The 20,980-nt window shown below is 41.2% G+C and overlaps 1 protein-coding gene across 12 annotated transcripts in view; it reads left to right on the top strand.

Annotated features, from left to right (window-relative positions):
• LOC126281946 (uncharacterized) overlaps positions 1 to 20,980 on the top strand; it is a 282,662-nt gene that overhangs the window by 184,857 nt on the left and 76,825 nt on the right. For 9 of the 12 annotated variants that reach the window (XR_007551314.1, XM_049981296.1, XM_049981298.1 and 6 more), the window contains one exon: positions 12,305 to 12,698. Coding sequence is in view for 11 of the 12 variants with exons in the window: in XM_049981296.1 (XP_049837253.1) it covers positions 12,305 to 12,698 (394 nt within the window). In the remaining variant the exon portion in view is untranslated. The remainder of the gene's footprint in view (positions 1 to 12,304; positions 12,699 to 20,980) is intronic. The other 3 variants (XM_049981301.1, XM_049981303.1, XM_049981302.1) reach the window with 1 other exon arrangement.

The raw sequence follows: 20,980 nt of genomic DNA, 5'->3' as shown, positions 1-20,980 counted from the left end.
GCTTCCAAATGTCGTATTGATGCCTATGATGGAGGGAGCGACTGATTTCTTTGTCAGATAGTGTGGGAGGAAGTTCAGAAGGCACTTGGATTGCATGGCGAGCAAAAAACCGAGATGCTTAAAGAGGTCATAAGGGAGGAAGTGGAACAGACATTGAACCCAATCTCTCATCCTTCATTTCCCTTTAAAATGGTGAAAACGTCAAGACCCAGGCAGAGTTACATTCCTACAATGCTGCATGAGGAACCTGTTTGGACACCAAGGAAGACTGACGTCTGAAGGACCCAGGATAACCAACCAGTATGTTTCCACTGCGAACGACCTGGACATGTGGTGCGCTATTGTTGAGAAAGGTGGCGAATATTTGATGATGCCCACGCCAGAAGACAGCAGACTGATCTTAGCCGACACCAACTCCAGCACGACGAAGGTGAACAAGAAGTTATGGGTGCAGGACAACGTAGGTCACCATTGGCGCAAGTTAGCCGCTTGGAGAGGTCGCTCCCCAACTCGCTGATCAAGGTCTTCATTGCTGTTTAGAAGCTCCAGTCGATCACCTAGCAGCTGAAACTGAAGGGTACGACCTACCTTGGAGGTGAGGCCGCCGAAGAGAAATATCCTCCGCCATCAATCACTACAAAAATGATAGGAAATTAAGTCGATATCGTTATGGATGGCCGACCAGCCCAAGCTCGTGTGGACTCTGGAGCATCATAGTCAGTCATTTCGGAGCAGTACTGTCACCAGTTGCAGAAAACCATATTCGTTGACAGCAAAACGTCTCTGCTGAAGGTGGCTAATGGGAAATATTTCGAACCTACAGGAAGATGTACCATTTGTTTGAGTATAAGTGGCCATACACAGCCCTTAGAATTCATCTTCTTACAAGAGTATAGTCATGATGTCATTCTCAGATGGGACTTCTTGGAATTCTCAGGCAATTATAGATTGTGGTAGATTGTGGTCACTCGAAAATTATGCTAGACGAGATGAGATAATGTGGGCAGGAAGATGAGCATCCGAGTGTGTGGAGACTGTATGCGCTGGATGAAATGATTATTCCTGCAGTCGGCACTAGAAAGGTAACTGTCACGTGTCGTGCCATGTATCGACCCTTGGATCTTGTAGTGGAATTTAAGAGAAGCATACCATGGAAGAATAACTTAATCATCCCAGCCTTTGTCGCCTTGTTTAAGAACGAATTCAGTGAATTGTGGGTAGTTAACTGTCACCGAGAACCACAGATCCTTCCAAGACGCATGTGCATAGCAAATGCTGAGCCATAAAGTGAAGAACAGCTGAGCATCATAGAAACTTCCCACGCCGAGTCTGCGGGCAAAATTAGCACTACCACTACGAGACAAGATCCTCTAGCTTCACTATCACGACATCTCACTAAGGAACAACAGAAGAAGCTACTTGCCATTCTTCAAGAGTTCTCTGAATGCTTCAATCCACAGGTGAAGAGCAAAGTAGACAAATTGACGGTGAAGCATCGGATTAGCACTGGAGACCGTCAACCAATAAGCCAGAGAGCATACCATGTGTCAGCAATGGAACGTCGAATAATTCACAATGAGGTGGAGAGAATGATGAAGAATGACATCATTCAGCCTTCACATAGCCCATGGTCATCACCTGTGGTCCTCGCCAGGAAGAAGAATGGCAGTTGGTGCTTTTGTGTTGATTATGTGAAGCTTAATAAGGTAATTAAAATGGACATTTACCCACTTCCACAAATTGACAATACACTAGATTGTCTGAAGGGGGCTAAGTTTTTCTCAACCATGGACATGTACTCAGGATACTGACAGATTGAAAAAGACGAGGCTGATCATGAGAAAACTGCATTCATCACCGCTGAGGGCCTGTATGAGTTGAAGGTAATGCTGTTTGGTTTACGTAATGCACCAGCAACTTTTGAACTGATGATGGATAATCTTCTGCATCACCTGAAGCGGACGATGTGTCTTTGTTATTTAGAAGACATTATAGTGTTCTCAGAGACATTTGATGAACAGATAAAAAGACTGATGGCCGTTCTAAAGTGTCTCCAACAAGGCGGACTGAAACTTAATCCAAGAAAGTGTCTCTTTGAAGCAAATGATATCAAAATACTTGGACACCTTGTGTCAAACGAAGGTCTGCGGCCAGACCCAAAAAAGGTGAGATCTGTAAAGGAATTTCATATTCCTAAAAGTATTAGAGATTTGAGAAGCTTCTTTGGATTACTTGCTTATTACTGTCGTTTTATCAAAGACTTTTGTATCAAAGCAAGGCCGCTCAAAGAGCTGTTAAAAGCTGATGCTAAATTTATCTGGGGTGATGCTAAACAAAATTCTTTCGCTGTGCTGCGAAAAGCTCTGACGACTGACCCTGTATTTGGTCTGTATGATGAGAGAGCACCTACAGAACTACATGCAGATGCCAGTGGGTATGGGATCAGTGTTGTTCTGGTGCAAATTTCGGATGGAAAAGAGAAGGTTATAGCCTATGCTTCTAGGACACTTACAAAAGCCGAGAGAAACTACTGATCTACAGAAAGAGAATGTCTAGCTGTGATCTGGGCCATGTGCAAATTTCGACAGTATCTCTATGGAAGGCCTTCACAATTGTTACAGACCATCATTCACTTTGTTGGCTGACAGGTCTTAAGGATCCAACAGGATGACTAGCCAGGTGGGCACTACGTCTTCGAGAGTATGACATTACCATAGCGTACAGAAGTGGAAGAAAACACCAAGATGCCGACTGTCTCTCAAGAAACCCTGTGCAAGACCATCAAGACTTTGATGAAGATAGTGCCTGTCTCACTGCACCCCAGGATCTCTTTGCTAAGCAGGAGGAAGACACCAAGATATCTCAAATTATGCTTGCCTTAAATTGGTCAGAGGACATGAAAAGACTAAATAGGTAGTTAATGGATTACTTTGCAAGAAAAACTTTGATCCGTTTGGAAAGAGCTGGCTACCAGTAATTCCTAAACACATGCACTTAGATGTTCTCCAGTAATTCCATGAGACACCTGAGGACAGACATTTAGAATTTATGAAGACATGCGATAGGATCCGCAAGAGATTTTTCTGGCCAGGTCTATTTAGGAGTGTCCATCACTATGTGTTGCACTGTCAAGAGTGCCAGAGGAGGAAGGCAGGTCCTCAGAAACCACCTGGCCAACTCATACAAATTGCACCAGCGGAAATGTCTTTCCAGCGAGTTGGGATTGACCTCCTTGGATGGCTTCCAACGCGTGCTAGTGGCAATAGATGGATTATTGTTTGCACTGATTATCTGACACACTATGCCATTACAAAAGCTATGAAAACAGCCGCAGCATCTGAGGTAGCCAAATTTATCATGAAAGACATTGTACTAAAACATGTTGCCCCAAGGTCACTAAATTCTGAATTGAGGGAAAGTTTTTCAATCGAATCCTATGACAGAGATAAACCGTTGGTGCAACATTACTCATCACATGACGACTGTCTACCATCCACAAACTAACGGGCTTACTGAACACCTTAATAAGACATTGGGCGACATGCTATCAATGTTCGTCAATGTTGAGCACAGCAACTGGGATGAGGTGCTGCCTTTTGTGACGTTTGCCTACAACACCGCCAAACAAGACACTACCGGATTTACGACATTTTTCCCGGTGCTTGGGCATGAAGTGCTACAATGATGGACACTGTGTTTCTGTTACATCCTGATGATGTGGACGATAACTACATCGGCCAGGTGTTAACCAGAGCTGAGGAAGCTTGGCAGTTAGCTCGACTCCACATGCTGCAGGCTCAAGAAAACGATCGTAGAGGTATGATACAAGCCACCGCCCTGTTGTCTACCAGCTTGGTGACCTCGTTTGGATCTTCACTCCTGTTTGATAGATTAGTTTCTCTGAGAAGCCCCTCAGGCACTGCTTTGGACCTTATAAGGTTGTAAGACAGTTGTCTGATGCTACTTATGAAGTTGAAGATATCGACCCCGACAGACGACGAAAGATCAGAGATTGTGGCCGGTTACTGTGCCCCCACTGAGAGGATCTCTACTCTCGTAGACCAAAACCTTCAACCTATTACCCGAAACTTATCCTCCTATATAAAAGACTCTCCACAGTTCATTTCCCTTTACCACACGGTGTCCTGCTCATCACTATTGATGGCACCTCCATGTACACTAACATTCCTAATGCCCATGGCCTTACTGCTATTGAACACTACCTTTCCAGACGCCCTATGGATTCCAAACCGACAACCTCCTTCCTAGTTTCCATGAATAACTATACCCTCACCCACAATTACTTCCCCTTTGAAGGCATTTCTACAAACAAATCCGCGGTACGGCTATGAGCACCCGCATGGCACCGTCCTATGCTAACCTATTCATGGGCCATCTAGAGGAATCCTTCCTAAAAACCCAGAATCCTAAACCCGTCACCTGGTTCAGATTCACTGATGACATCTTTGCTATCTGGTTTGTTGGTGAGGACACCTTATTCACATTCCTCCAGAACCTCAACAACTTCTCCCCCGTTTGCTTCACCTGGTCCTACTCAACCCAACATGCCACTTTTCTAGATGTTGACCTCCACCTCAGAGATTGCTACATCTGTACCTCAGTCCATATCAAACATACTAACCTCTAGCAATACCTCCAATTTGACAGCTGCCACCCATTTCATACCAAGAAGTCCCTTACGTACAGCCAGCCACCCGTGGTCATTGCATCTGCAGTGACAAGCAGTCCCCCTCTAAATATACTGAGGGTCTCACTGAAGCCTTCACTGACCATAATTATCCTCCCATCCTTGTAGAAAAACAAATCTCCCGTGCCTTATCTTTCCAGTCTCCCACCACCTCCCAAAGTCCCACAGTCCGGCTACAGAGGAGCATTCCCCTCTTAACTCAGTATCACCTGGGACTGGAGCAACTGAATTACATTCTCTGCCAGGGTTTCGATTACCTCTCATCGTGCCCTGAAATGAAAAATGTCCCACTCACTATCCTTCCCACCCGTCCTACCGTTGTATTCCGCCGCCCACCGAACCTACACAATATACTTGTCCATCCATACACAACCCCTGCTCCCAATGCCTTACCTCATGGCTCATACCCCTGTAATAGACCTAAATGCAAGATCTGTCCCATACATCCTTCTGCCACCACCTACTCCAGTCCAGTCACTAACATCACCTATCCCATCAAAGGCAGGCCTACCTGTGAAAGCAGTCATGTGATTTACAAACTAAGCTGCAACCACTATGCTGCATTCTATGTAGGCATGACAACCAACTAGCTGTCTGTCCACATGAACGGCCACCGACAAACTGTGGCCAAAAAACAAGTTGACCACCCTGTAGCTGAACACATTGCGAAACATGATAACCCTCATCTCAGTGACTGCTTCACAGCCTGTGCCATAAGGATACTTCCCACCAACACCAGCTCCTGAATTGCGCAAGTGGGAACGTTCCCTGCAATACATCCTACATTCCCGTAACCCTCCTGGCCTCAACCTTCGTTAGTCACTGTCCTCACCATGCAGCCCCTTCCATGTTCCCATTGCAGCACTACACAGCCATCATTTCACCACCACACACAGTCTTTTTATTTATTTTTATTTTTATTTCTCTGCTTTCTGCTACCCACCCCTCCCCCTTCTGCACCTTCTCTCCTACCTTCCGTCTAAACTGCAACACTTCACTGTCCGCCACTCCCACCATACTATCCCTCCCCCTCCCCGTCCCAGCGTCCTCCTTACCCCCACCCAGTTGCCACTCCCATCATGCACTGGTGCTGCTGCTGGCAGTGTAGTTTCAGCTCTCTGAGACTACAGACTACAGACATGTGTGCAAGTTGCGCTTGGTGTGTGTGTGTGTGTGTGTGTGTGTGTGTGTGTGTGTGTGTGTGTGTGTGTGTGTGTGTGTGTGTACTGCTGACAAAGGCCTTAATGGCCGAAAGCTATGATTGTGTGAATCTTTTTATTGTGCCTATCGCGACTCAGTATCTCCGCTATGTGGTGAGTAGCAACTTTCCTTCTTTCGTATTGTTACATTCCGTCCTGGACTTTCCATTGGTTGAATTTATTGCAAGATTTGTTGTGCCAGTTGGCACTGAAATAGCTTTCGTCAGTTGTTGCTATCATTGTGGGACAAGTGAATAAAAAGTGATACTATAATAAAGTTAAGCCAATATCATTTGGGAACAAGAGATTCATGCCATTTTTTGCTTTAAACTGGTACACTGAGATGAACAGAACAGCTGTTTTGTGGAAAAATTCAGTCACCTTTCTGCCACAGAATGTGTGATCAGTTTTTTAATTAGCAAAAAAAAAAAAAAAAAGTTTACAGGAGCGTCCATCTCAAGCAAGAATGGGCATTTCTTATGTGTGCTAATATCAGTACCTTCAAATAGCAAATTTGGTTAATGATATGATGTGGTTGAATGACCTCTGAAAACGCTGTTACCCTGAAATACAACAACAACAACAACAACAAAAGTTATGATTAAAAATAATGAGCTGCTTTTGGGCATGGTCGCAAAGTCATTTTCCATTGGCTGTATTGTTGTTTCATATTGTGGCCGTAACTGTAGCACCAAGATTTATCACCAATAATGATCTTGGAAAACAAATTGTTGGACAGTTCGAAACTTATTATTTTAAAGGCTAGCATGTTGTCACACAAGTCTTTATTTGATGGCCAGTCAGCACTTGAGGCTGAAATTTGATAGGTACACAAAACTTTCTTGAGCAATGACAGAGCAGTACTATACTTGGAAGGATTTGATCAACACACCATTATTGAGAAAAACATGTACTACACAAGCTCCACTTACGGCAGCATTATTTTGGGTATACCTTTGTGTAACCTTCCACCAAGAATTGGTAGTCATTGATGAAAAGCACAGCCTCTGCTTTTGAGTGATATAGCCATATTAGTTTCTTTATATGTAGTTACAGAGTAAAATGCTGTGTTGGGATGTCAATTAATGAAATGAATGGTGTACATTGAAAACAACGCATTTTTTCAGGTATTTCCTTTACTAATATATTCATTTGCATGTCTTATAATACATGTGTAGGAGTAGAAGCAATATGAACATTGATTAACTGCAAATAAGGCATAAACAATAAAAGCTTGTGATTTTATAGTGTTATACAAATTTTACAACAGTGATACAACTTGTGAAAAATATATAAAATTGGTTTGATTCTGTGATGTAACATTTCTGCTGACATAGAGCTTGCATTCTTAACAATTTATAGAGATTAGATACTGCAGCTATGAAACCTGCCTTGTTAGAATATTTGTAAGAACTTCAAATGTAATAACGGTTAAGCAGTGTCCAAAATAGTAAAACAACTCCATTTTGTAAATAAGAGTGTGTTGCTCTCAAGTAATAATAGCAGATAGCTGCATGGGTCGCTGGTATTTGGAATATTTACACTTGAATACTGGGTGCAAAACTTGAATGTTTGCAATGGTAACTTTATGTAGAGGCAGTGAACACATGAGAGTTTCCATGATGCAGTAGATAAATTCAGTGGGTGAAGGTAGACTGACACTGTTCTGTTTTACACTAGCTGAGTACCTGACATTGCTTAGGTGTGTATTTGTTCCAATTCTATTAGCCCGTTTCCTCCTTTCACTCTGTCTGTCTCTCTCTTGTGCCCTACTTTCTGTCTATCTGTTCTGTCCTCCTCTCTGCCCATCTCCTAGTGCCCCCGTCTCTCAGTCTACCTTCAACACTCCACTCTCTCTGTGCCCTTGTGCTCCTTCCTCTCTTTGTGTCCTCCTCTCTCTGTGTCTTCCTCCTCTCTCTTTAACCTCCTGTTCCTCCCTCTGTGTTCTCCTGCTCATCTCTCTCTGTCCGCCTGTCCCTCTCTCTGTCCATTTGCGTCTCCGCACTCTCTCTGTCCATCCGCTCCTAGTCTAGGCGTCAAAACTCCAAGCAAATCTCCATCAAGGATATGTGTGAAGAAGATACAACAATGGTTGAAGAGAAAGATAGCAGACTGGGGGAGAAAGAAATAGACAGTGGCATTTGAAGAGGGGGAGGATGAGACAGAGACAAAAGGTAGTGGGACAGAGAGACAATGAAAGTGGCAGAGGAGGAAAGAGTGATAGGGAAAAGTGAGTGAAAGAGGTGAATACAGTGACGGTGGGGAGAGACAGACAGGAGAAAGTGCCAATGAGAGGACAAGGTGACACATGTTGACAGGGGCAGCGAGAGGGAGATGCTGTGTACGAAAGCTTCAATATAAAGAGGTTATGTGTAAACACATGTAGAATGTTGTGTGTTAAAAGAGTGCCAATATGTTCGCAATCCGAAATTTTTGGCGAGTAAGGCAGAATGAGGATTGGGCCAACCATTTCCCTGATCCTCCCACTTTTTTGTCAGTCTTTTAAGGGGGAGTATATTCACCTTTTTTATGCTCAGACCCAGACAGGAGCATTTGTCAGCTGGTGCAAATATATGAGTCAGAACCAATATTCTAATTAATATTTCACTCTTCAAAATGAAATCCAACATTGTCTCCAAAAAATAAAATTAAAAAAGAATGAAAAATAAATAAAAATTTAATGCACATGGAAGCAGTGTAATGTTAGCAACCATATAATTTTGTGTTGAATTATATATACTTATTGTGCTACCTGCAAGCAAACTATGTGCCAAAAAAATGTCTTCAAGCATGGTAAATTTAAAACATTGTAGGCTGAGCTCTCGTAGTTCATCATTGTATTGAGAAACTTAACCCAGATTTGAAAATGCCATAGAATAAATGTCACACATTATTGGAAGATAATGCTGAATATGTGAGAATATGTACCAAGTAATGGCAATGACGCCATGTACAAGATAGCATAGGATAGCTGTTTGGTCTTTTGTGCCTGACTGAGCTTTAGTGTGCAATATTTCATCGATTAATTGTTTTACTCATTTAACAACACATCATACATGTACTGTTAGTTTGTTTTGCCTCGTTTTTAGAAATATTATTGTACTAGTGACCTGTCACTGCTTTGCATGGGTAGCATTAAGCATTTCAGGCCAGGCTAATTCCCCAGCATGGTGGTTGTTCTGTTCGTGGGTCAGTGTGTAGAGTAATGATCGAAAATCAGAGAACAACAGTAGGTAACTGAATATATAAATTAAGATTTAAGCAGCATGTGCCAATTGCCGGTGTTTAGCTGCACCGAAAGGTATGAGCTAACAATGAAAGTCATACTTTGAAGGTACTGTGCCTCCATGCGGCTCATTTCTCACCAGGGTGGTCACACCTGTCCACTATGAGTGTCAAAATCACTACAGTAGTTCTTGAGTATAGCCTTCACAGACAGACAGAAAAAGTTGGGGACTGAAATTTATCATAGCTCAGCCAATTAGTTCCCAATATTTGTAAATTATGAATCAATATATGTACAGTGATTAAAAAGAAATGCAGCACCAGGGAGTTATGCGACAAACAAAGTTGGAAGATGTGTTTCTACATCTGAAAATGACGTCTGTTGAAATTCTGTGCCCATCGCATAAGAGTGTCACTAATAGTGCCAGTTTGAGGGTGCAAATCAGGTTTGGTTGAAATGTCCATTGTAATGGTCATTGGCATTAGTTACCATTGAGATTAGACATGGTGAGTTGATGTCAGTCAAGAATGTCTTTAAGCTGACAAAGATGCTGTTATTAACACCTCACTGAGTTGGACCAAGCTTGTATAATACAGCTTCAAGAAGCTGGGTGTTCTTTCTGTGATATTACAGGCAGACTTGGCAGGAATGTAGCCACTGTATGCAATTGCTGGCAGCGGTGGTCATGGGAATGTACAATCCCAAGGAGACCAAGCCCCTGATGGTCACGTGACATGACCAGAGGGAAGACCATTGTGTTTGGTGTATGGCTCTGGCACATCATACTTTCATCTGCAGCAGCAATTTGAGAAGCAGTTGACTTCAGAATGACACAGCAAACTGTTACAAATCAATTAGTTCAAGGACACCTCTGAGCCAGATGCCATGTAGCATGCATTCTACTGTCCCAAAACTATTGCCATCTACAACTTCAGTGGTGTCAAGCGAGAGTGAAAGACTGTTGTGTTTTCTGATGAAAGCTGGTTCTGCCTCGGTGCCAGTGGAAGCCTTGTGTTGCTTAGGAGGATGCCAGTTGAGGACCTACAACCAACCTGTCTGTGTGCTACAAACATTGGACCTGCACGTGCAGTTATGGTCTAGGCTATGATTTCGCATGACAGGAGCAGCACTCTTGTGGTTACCCCATGCACCCTAAATGCAAATTTATCAGTGAGGTGGTCCGAGATGTTTTGCTGCCATTCGTGAACAGCATTCCAGGGAGTGTTTTCCAGCAGGATAACACTTGCCCACATACTGCTTTCTAGAGTGACGCCATATTACCTTGGCCTGTCTTCAATCGAGCACATGTTGTACATTATCAGACAACAACTCCAGTGTCATCCTCAGGCAGCATTAACCATCACTATATTGACTGACCGAGCACTATTGATTGACCGAGCTCAGCGGGCATGAAATTCTATACCATACTGATGTCCAGCATCTGTACCACACAATGATGTATACATGCATGCTTGCATTCAACATTCTGGTGGTTATCCCAGTTATTAATGTACCAAATTGTTCACGTTTGCAATGGCTTATCTCGTGTTTACATTAACCTGTGATTTGCAATGTTTATCACTTAAATATATTACCTAGACAGATGTATTCCCGAAATTTCATTACTGTACCTAAATTACTTTTTGGTGTTGTGATTCTCTCTCTCTCTCTCTCTCACACACACACACACACACACACACACACACACACACACACACACACACACACACTAATTAAAATCCCTACAGTAGTTCCTGAGATTTCCCTTCATATATAGACAGAAAAACCTGGTGGGGGTCCATAATTTATACCATCTATAGAAGGAGAATATATTTATAGATTCTGGTTAAAATAATATTGTGTGGCTGAATGTCGTAGTACAAGTCTTTCAGTGGGATGTCACTTCAATGACTTCCATCTTCCTAGCCAGATATTCAACCAGGAAAATGTGATCTAGAGTTTAATATGGAATCTGAACCACATTTCGCTTCTGATGACCACGTCATTGAGAGGTGAATGGTAAGTTAAAAGAGTGAAAAATTCTTCGTGTGACTGGATCCCATGTCCCTTCGGCTTTCAGGCACACGTTTTACCAACTCTGCTCAAGCTTCACGGCTGTATGGAGTTGTGGCTGAACTGCTAGATGGCAATGTCACAGTTTTCACAGTAATGGCTGTCTTGAATTCATCATAGCTCAGCCATTTTCTATGGAATATTTATAAATGATATACATAAATCTTCCTCATGAATCAGTGTATCTATTATTGATATCTGGATCCGAATCTCTAAAACATTTTCTGAAATTAGCCGCATGTACAGACAGAAGCAAGCATTGAAATTCAGTTTATGTATTTGGAGATTCTGTCCTCCAACTTGTATGAGGTTTTAACTTTGCTTTTGTATCTAATAACACTAGTACAGCAGTTTCAGCAAATAGTCTGTAGACTGAAAATGGTCGATTAATAAGTATTACTTAAGCAGCAGCTAATGCTGGCGTTTGCAAGATTACATTCTTTTAATTTATGAAAGCTGTGTAGCACAATCAGCAGGAAAAAGGAAGCAGCTATTCAGTGTTAGGATGAGAACTGAACCAGGTATAAGCTCAATACCCAGTTTCTCATTATGGAAAATGAGGTGCAGTTGCACAGAATGCATACAGCTCAGTTGTTGTTAAGCACCCAAATCTGAGAGCAGCAGTCATGGCATGTCCACAGAGAAAAATATTTTAATAAATGGGCATATTAGCAGTTTTTGCGTGTGTAATGGAGTGAATATATGCGTATTAATGAGGGTGGGTAGGATGAGTGCTTAAATGGAGATTTTTTGGTACAATTATTCAAGTTTTGAAATATTTTAATCATATTTCTTGTGAACATTTTAACAAGTGCACAAATAACTAATGTTGGGTACTTTAAACCCACAATAATCATCATCGTCATCATCATCATCATCATCATCAACAACAACAACAACAACAATGAACAACAGCATTAATTTTTTAGTTAGATATCAAATGTGTGCCTTCATTAATACTCAGTGAAAGGAGCACATTCCTGTTTTATGTCTTCAATTTACAGCTTGAAAAAATATATTTTCTTTAATAAATTCAGACCCTGTTATGTCCTGCACATCTAACCATGTGTGCTCTCATTTCTTTTGTTTCTTGCACAGGCCATTCTTCAACAGCATCATCAGATGCAGCAGCAGCAGCAGCATCATCAGCAGCTCCAGCAGCCACCTCTCCAGGACCAGCAGGAAGCAGCACTCCAGCATGTGCCACCTCAGCAGATGTCCATTCATCTGCAGCAGCCGGTTTGTAACTCTCTTCAACCTGTTATGCAGGCCGTGCTGCAACAGCAGCTCCATCATCAACAGCAGCAGCAGCAGCAACAACAACAACACCAACAACAGCAGCAGCAGCAGCAACAGCAACAACCATCACAGCAGCATCAGTTGTTGCAGCAGCCCCCGCAGGTTCTGCTTCAGCCTCCACCAGGCCAACCCCAAGGGCTTGTGGCACAGAATGGACAAGTTCTGATGCTGCCCCAACAGCAACATCTGCAAGGTCAGAAAAAAGTGCCTCTGTAGTAATTTGATGTTGAAGTTTGTGTTAATCAATATCTTTAAGTTTTGCTTTAATTTTTTTTTCCTCAAATTATTTGAAGTTATGCTTTTGTTATGTTGTTACTTCACTTACGGACTCTTTCACTGTTCACAGCTAAAAACTCTTAAATTCTAAACCCCATCCATCCTCCATGAAACCACAAACTTAAAGACCCAAGAACATGTAGTTGCTCTTAAGAATTTTTTCTATCATTTGTCCTCTGTAGGTGATTTGTACATGTGAACAATCCCAAACAGCACTATGGTACGGAGTTTACGTTAAAACAATAGGTCCCTCACTTATTCGCTAGGTAAGTTTGTTCAAATGTCATAGGAAGAAAGGACATAACACTATCTGTAAGACTCTGGCCGATAACACACTGGGGTATTGAAACCTTTCTTCGAACTGGAGACAGCTTTACTATTACCTAGCCTAGTGTGTTAGTGAAGAACCACTCTCTCTTTAATTATCAGGGCATTACAATGTGGTGTGGACTTGAGGCACTGAAAGCTTTGAGAAGTCTCCCTGAACCATGCCTGCTCATCTAACATACACTACTTGCAAAGACTGATTGGAGACAAGTCCAAGGCACACACATTTTGCTTAGTGGCATCCAGTATACACCAAATATTATTTACACTAGGTTTTCCTGTGCAGTTGGGACATATAAACATGTGTTTCTGTAGTGTGGTTCTCAAACAGTTTTGACACAACTTGGCAATGATGAGGCAGTGAATAACTTTGCTGAAGATACAAAAAGCCTGTGGGTTGTTGCAGATTAACAAATGGATGTACATAATTTTGCAGTAGGTTTATGAACCTGACAGTGGTGTTAGATGACAGCAGCTTTGTCAGTGGCACCATTTCGTATCACAACACCCCTCAAACAATGATATCTCCAGAACTGCCCTTAAAAGCTCCTAGTGACTCACTTTTTTTGATTGCTGTCATATCTTGTCTCTGAGATAGTTTTCCTTATTTTTAATTTTCTTACTGCCAATGCAGTTTTATAATATATTATGTACTGAACATAGAGACTCAAAAAAATCACCCTCAACCTACATGGACACCCCTTCACTTTGATAGTAGTTGTTGTAGTGCATGGGAAGAAGCAGATCATTTTTTAGAATATTTCCTGGAGACTGGTTTTCAAGAACTTGTGGACATTTTGAATACAAAAACCGTTTGAAATTGTGTGAATCTACAATGAAGTGCTGAAATGCACATTGTGCTTAATTATATAATTTGATTTGCTTAGTTTATACACATATTTTGAGAATATTGTGATACGATTATCTTTCGCTGCTCCTATGTACATTGTTGTCATTTGTAACTGTTGTGTATATCTGTAGCTATATGGAAGTGGCCAGCTTGTATGCTAGCTACAGACTCTCCACAAGGCAATATTTCTAAATCAAAATCACATGGCAATACACAAGAAACAGTTAGTAATCATTTATTGTAAGAAGATGCATAAACATATACTCAGATTTGGCTTTAAGAAAAGATGTGGGACTGATGTAAAGTTCTTCACTAAGCTAAACTAACATGGTAGATGATTTCTAACTAATATAATTGAAGTTTGGTACAGACTACAGTTCAGAGAATTGAAACTGAGCCTCTGAATAGGTAAACATTTTGACTATCACTTTGACAAATGATCATCTCTCAGCAGAAACTGTCGAACAACTGGAAGTAGTTGTCACAGTAGGTAACTTGTTGGCAATTGTAGAACTGAAGAACTGCTGAGTGATACTTCCAGAAACTGGTGATAATTGACCAAATGTCTGCGTGCAGTTGATTAAATCGTGCTCAGCATATGAATGTCATCCTTTGAACTATTTTGTGGATGCATCAGATAGTTCTGGTTTACAGTGCTCTTTTTGGTGACAGACCTAACTATTGGGGGATTAATGGCCTATTTGATTGTCTTGTGCAGAAGCACAGAACAGTTCCTGATATGAGGGCCATCTAGAAGGCAACTGACAATACTATTTGTGTCACTCCGTTGTTTTGCCTGGTGCCACTGGCAAAGACACAGTGAAAGAAATACATAAAGCACATGAATTGATTAGAGTACAACAATGCTTTTCCATTCTTCTGTAAATTAAGCTGTGTGTCACATTGTTGGGGTGAGACTTAGTGTAGGGGTGGTAAGTAGATCCTTCTGTCGCCACCAGACTCATCTCCTGACGTAAGTGAAAACATTAGAGAAAACCGCAGTTCACTTGTGTAACCAAAAACCTTAGAGAACATCTTGGTTCACTTTTATTTAAGTTGCCCAACCATACTATAATCATCAGTGGAGATTTTAATCATCCAACAATCAATTAGGAAGATTACAGTTTTGTTATTTGTGTGCGTGACAAGACATCCTGTGAAACATTACTAAATGTCTTCTCGGAAAACCACTTAGAACATGTAGTTTTGAACCCCACTCATGATGGAAATATACTGAAGCACCAAAGAAACTAGTATAGGCATGCATATTCAAATACAGAGACATGTAAACAGGCAGAATACGTACTTCAGTCGAGAACACTTATATATGACCATTTCACAAGTGTACCATGAATGCCAGGAATGCGGTAAAACATCAAATCTCTGACATGGCTGCGGACGGAAAAAGATTGCGCAAGAACGGGATCAGCGACAACTGAAGACAGCTGTGCCATCAGTAAGTGTCAGCATGCAAACCATTGAATGAAACGTCGTTGATATGGGCCTTCGGAGCCTAACATGTACTCGTGTACTGCACAACACGAAGCTTTACGCCATGCCAGGGCCTGTCAATGACGAAATTGGATTGTTGATGACTGGAAACATGTTGCCTCGTAGTACGAGTCTTATTTCAAATTGTATCGAGCGGATGGACGTGTATGGTTAAGGAGACCGACAAAGGAGACAACCCCATGAATCTATGGACCTTAAATGTAAGCAGGAGTGTTCAAGCTGGTGGAGGCTCTGTAATGGTGTGGAACGTGTGCAGTTTGAGTTATATGGGACCCCTGATACGTGTAGGTACAACTCCAATAGGTGACACTTATAGATGCATCCTGTCTGATCACCTGCATTGTTCATTCTGACAGACTTGGGCAATTCCAGCAGGACAGTGCGACACCCCACATGTCCAGAATTGCTACAGAGTGGCTCCAGGAACACATGTCTGAGATTAAACATTTTCACTGGCTACCAAACTTCCCAGGCATGAACATTATTGAGCATATCTGAGATGCCTTGCAACACGCTGTTCAGAAGAGATCTTCACCCTTTGTACTCTTATGGATTTATGGACAGCCCTGCTGGATTCATGGTGTCAGTTCCCTCCAGCACTACTTCAGATATTAGTCAAGTCCTTGCCACGTCGCCTTGCGGCACTTCGGCGTGCTCGCGGGAGCCCTACATGATATTAGGCAGGTGTACCAGTTTCTTTGGCTCTTCATTGTATATTGGATGTAATGGCAACAAATAGAGTGACCTCTTTGAGTATGTCCACGTCAAAACTGCTATCAGTGACCGTGACACAGTGTGGCAACAATGATTACCAAAATACAAAGGGCAACTAAAATAAGTGGAAAGATACATGTGTTCAGGAGTAACCACCTCATTACACTCTGGATTTCTATAATCTGTCATGAAAGAATAATTTGCTATGATTGGGGTTGTTAGGGACAATACTGAAATTGAAGAAGGTATGAATTCTAAGGTGTTTTTATTTTTTTTTTTAATTTTTTTAATTTGAGCAACAGTTTTTTGTTGTGTCTGACTGAGTTTCCATTTCTACTCTTAAATGTAGTCTTTCAGTGACTGTAGTAGCTGCTCTATGAGTGGCTCGTAACAATAGTCGCAGGTCTTTATTCTAGGTTCTAGCCAGAGTTGACCACAACTCCTGATGAAATGTGCTCCCATCACCTGAAAATACAGTCAGATGAAAATAATATAGATTTTTGTGTCTGCGGGTGATTTAACAGTATCGAATTGATGGGTAGAAAGATGACAAGGCAGGTTAACAGGGAAACGTAATCATGGAGTTTATCAATGAAGTTTAATTATTTAAATATACCAAGAAACTACATGTAGGTTGAAGCATAATTAACCCTTTCCACTCCAATTTCGAGTGGCTTTCGACAATGTGAATTTTGTTCTCCGCTCCAATGTCGAGCCTCATTCAACACATTTTTTGCAGCTCTCACATGCTTAATTCTTGATTCTGACACTATGAGGCATCAGTGGCGCTTAGTGCTGCCATGTAGGGGAACCTGTGTTAACTCATTGTCAAACTGTTGCAGTTGTGTTGAAAGGAATCTTACAAGTATTATGTTCAAGTTCATACTTGTGTATTGTGTTGATTCCTCATTTTCAGTTCTTTTTGAGGAAGAGATTTTACAGCTTTTAGAGGAATCCCTGACAATGATACTATGAGTGATTTTGATGATGAGGATGGTTCTTTTCAAATCAATCCTAGTGAAGAGGACGATGAAAACAGTGAAAATGTGCATTTTTCAAGTAATTCAGCAGGAGATTTGTGGCAAATGTGGAGTGAAAATGACTCTGACTTTACAGATTTTTCTTTTGATGATTCAGAGTATGGTTTTATCATTGAAACTGGAAATTTTCCATCATCACCAGTTGTTTCTTTCAGTTAATTTTAATAGACAACCTATTTCAGCTGGTAGCAGACCAAATGAGCAGGTATGCTACAGCAAGAATATGTAAAGTGACACCACTTCCACAACATTCTGTGTGGTGGGACTGGAGAAATGTTACCAAGGAAGAAATGAAATGCTTCCATGGTGTGCTGCTGAATATGGCATTACAGAGGTGTAAGAACTTGCAGGACTTTTAAAAGAGAATGGTTACAATCATTCGACTTCTTTTCAGACTGTTTTGCTAACAGACAGTTTATGCAAATTTTGTGGGTACTTCATGTTTCTAATCCAAAGAGTGCTACACTTGTCAACACTCAGGTTCAGTCAAGTCTTAAGTAAAGTGGGAAATGTATTGGATTGCTTGTCTCACAAGTTTCTTGAAATTTGTCATCCACATGGGTATTTAGCTGCTGATGAATCTACAGTATCTTTCAAGAGTCGTATTTTATTCAAAATATACAATCCCCTGAACCCAACAAAATGGGGGCTCAGAGTAGTACAACAACAGAGTCATTGATTCATATAGACTTGAATTTTTCCAAAAGAATAGTTCTTCAGTTGCGGGATAATATCAGAAATGGTACAGATCAATCAGGGTATCATTTGTACACTGACCATTTTTATTCAGGTGTTGCGTTAACTGATGAACTTGTTGAAACAGAATGTGCATCTCACAGGAACGATCCAGGCCAATTGCAAAAACCTTTCAGCTGGAAATAAGAAAGGAGTCCTTCGTAGATGAAGAAGCATAAAGTAAAATGCCTCCGCAATGACAAAATGCTGGTTCTGGCATGGCAAGATAAACAAACTGTTATCACGCTTTCTACAAAAGCAAATAACTCAGTGTCGCTTATAGAAAAGAGAAACAGAAAGGGGAGGGAAGAAATAATGAAATCAAATGTGATTATTGATTATACTTCAAAGAAGGACGGAACTGATTGATCTGATGACCATTGTATTTCCATTTATGATTTTCTAATGAAAAGTCTAAGTTCTGGCGAAAACTGCATTTCTGGTGGGTGGAGGTAAGACTTGTAAACATCTATTTGCTATACAAGAATCACTGTGAGAAAAACAACTTGTAAAAAAAACTATCTCACAAAGTATTCTGTAAACGTGTTATAAGAGACTTGGTTGGTGAAGAAAGAAATCCAGGGTAGAAACGGGTTGTCGTTCAACTTCCGATGGCGAGAAACACTTGAATGGACTATTGCACAGTATCAACAAGCTTCCTGGTAACAAGCGTAAGGATTGTGCAGTGTGTTCAGACAAAAAAAGAAAGGTGACGGGTGTGAAACTGTGTATTACCGCAAAACGTGCACATGAAACCCAGCATTCCACCCTGACGAGTGTTTTAAAAAATATCGCACGTTGAAAATTTTTGTACTGTAATGTTTTAGAAATATATTTGAATGAAAGCACATTTTTTGTTTTAATGTATACCGTACTTGTTGGCCCATGGCGTTCTTGTTTCCACAAAGAGACCGCACAATTCTCTGTGGCCAGCTTGCTCCCAGGTGGAATCAATTTAAATGAGAGTGTGCGTAGCTGCCTTGTGTCTACCTTATGGAGTGCAAAGGGTTAAGTGTAAATGTCACAGATATTTTCAGTCCCATTCCCTATTCCCATTCCTACCTTTCACTCTTATCGTTGGGCATTGATTTATTGGATGTTCAAGATTGGCAAAGGCTCAGAACTTAGTACAGACTTCAGTGTAAGATGCTTTTGTAATTTTCATATTGAAACTATGTCTTGAAATTGAGCAGTAAATCCAGAGAGATTCTGATCATACGTATACTACACCAGTGGCAAGGAGCAATAGTATCTTCACTGCAGGTGAGCAGTGTTAATGTTACTTATGACAGTGCCTTTGATGCCGAGTACTAAATATGGTTCTCTAATCTCCTCCACCAAAGAAGGTGGAGCTCAAGTTGATTCCATGTTTCTAGATTTCTAGAAGGCATTTTACACTGTTCTTCAAAAGCAGCCTCTGATTAAATTTCATTCCTATGGAATGTCATTTCAGTCATATGACTGGAACCAAAGTGATATTTAGGGTTCTCCAAAGAAGTGTTATAGGTGTGCAGCTGTTCTTAGTCTATTTAAATTATTTAGGAGACAATCTGAGCAGCCCTCTTGGATTGTTTACTGTTTATGCTTTTGTTTATGTCTTGTAAGGTCATCAGAAGGTCAGAATGGATAAGGTACCTGTATGGTGAAAAAGGTGGCAGTTGACTCTAAACAAAAAAAGTGTGAAATCCTCCACATGATTACTAAAAAAAAGTTCTGTTAAATTTGGGTACATGATAAACCGCGCAAATTTAAAGGTCGCAGATTCATTTAAGTACTGAGGGATTACAGTTGTGAACAGCATAAATTGGAACCATCCCGTAGAAAATGTTGTGGAGGGAGGAAAGCAGTGACTGTGCTTTATTGGCAGAACACTTGGATAATCCAAAAAATCTACTAAAAGGCTGCCTACACTAAACTTTGTTGGTTGTCTACTGGAATATTGCCATACAGTATGGAATTCTTAGCAGGTAGGAGCAATGAACGGCACAGAAAAAAATTCAAAGAAAGGCAGCTCATTGTATGTTATTGCAAAATAAGGGTGAGTGTGTGTCATACACATATAAGTGAGTTGGGGTGGCATTCATTTGGGGAATAATATTGATATTGTGGAGGAAAGAAAAAAGACTTGCTTCTTTGGTAACTGACACAATAACATTGCATTAGACAATGAATCATATTGATAGATGCCTTATAATGGTGGCTCTGTGATGTGGAAATAAATGAAAGATATACATTTTATTGAAATGCAGGTGAAAGACGTACATGTGATTGAAATGCAAGGGCATAGTATCATATTATGGCAGTTCATAACTTTAAATCAGAGGCATAATGTAAATATTATGAGAAGATTAGATTTCTACTCACCGTATATAGGAAACATTGAATCACAGGCAGACACAATGAGATGACTGCTATACATTTAAGCTTTCAGCCAAAAGACCTTCTTCTGAAGTAGACAACAAACACACAAGCACAGCTCACACAACTCTCACAACTACCACCGTCTCCTGCCGCCGTGGCCGGACTGCGGACTGCAACTGTACTCCTCTTGTAACTCACTACCACCCAAGACTAAGACTGGAGCAACTGAACCACCTTTCCCACCAGGCTTTTGACTTCCTGCCCTGAAATGAATAATATCCTACTCATTATTCTTTGCACCCTTTCCATGGTGGTTTCCATTGTCCACTGAAACTACACAATATCCTTTCCATCCCTCTCACAACCCTGCTCCCAACCCCTTGCCTCATGGCTCATATCCCTGAAAGATATCTGTGTGCAAGACCTGTCACGTACATCCTCCCACCATCACCTACTCCAGCACTGCACAGGCATCACCTATCTCATCAAAGGCAAGGCTACCTGTGAAAACAGCTGTGAGATGTACCAACTAAGCTACTACCACTGTCATGCTTTCTATGTGAGCATGACAACTAACAAGCTGTCTCTCCCCGTGAATGGACACCAACAATATGTGTCCGTGAGAGAGCTGGAGACCATCCAGTTGTTGAATATGCTATC

This window comes from Schistocerca gregaria, chromosome 7, assembly GCF_023897955.1.
Source record: "Schistocerca gregaria isolate iqSchGreg1 chromosome 7, iqSchGreg1.2, whole genome shotgun sequence".
Taxonomy (NCBI): Eukaryota; Metazoa; Arthropoda; class Insecta; order Orthoptera; family Acrididae; genus Schistocerca; species Schistocerca gregaria.
This window is presented reverse-complemented; position numbering and strand designations above follow the sequence as displayed.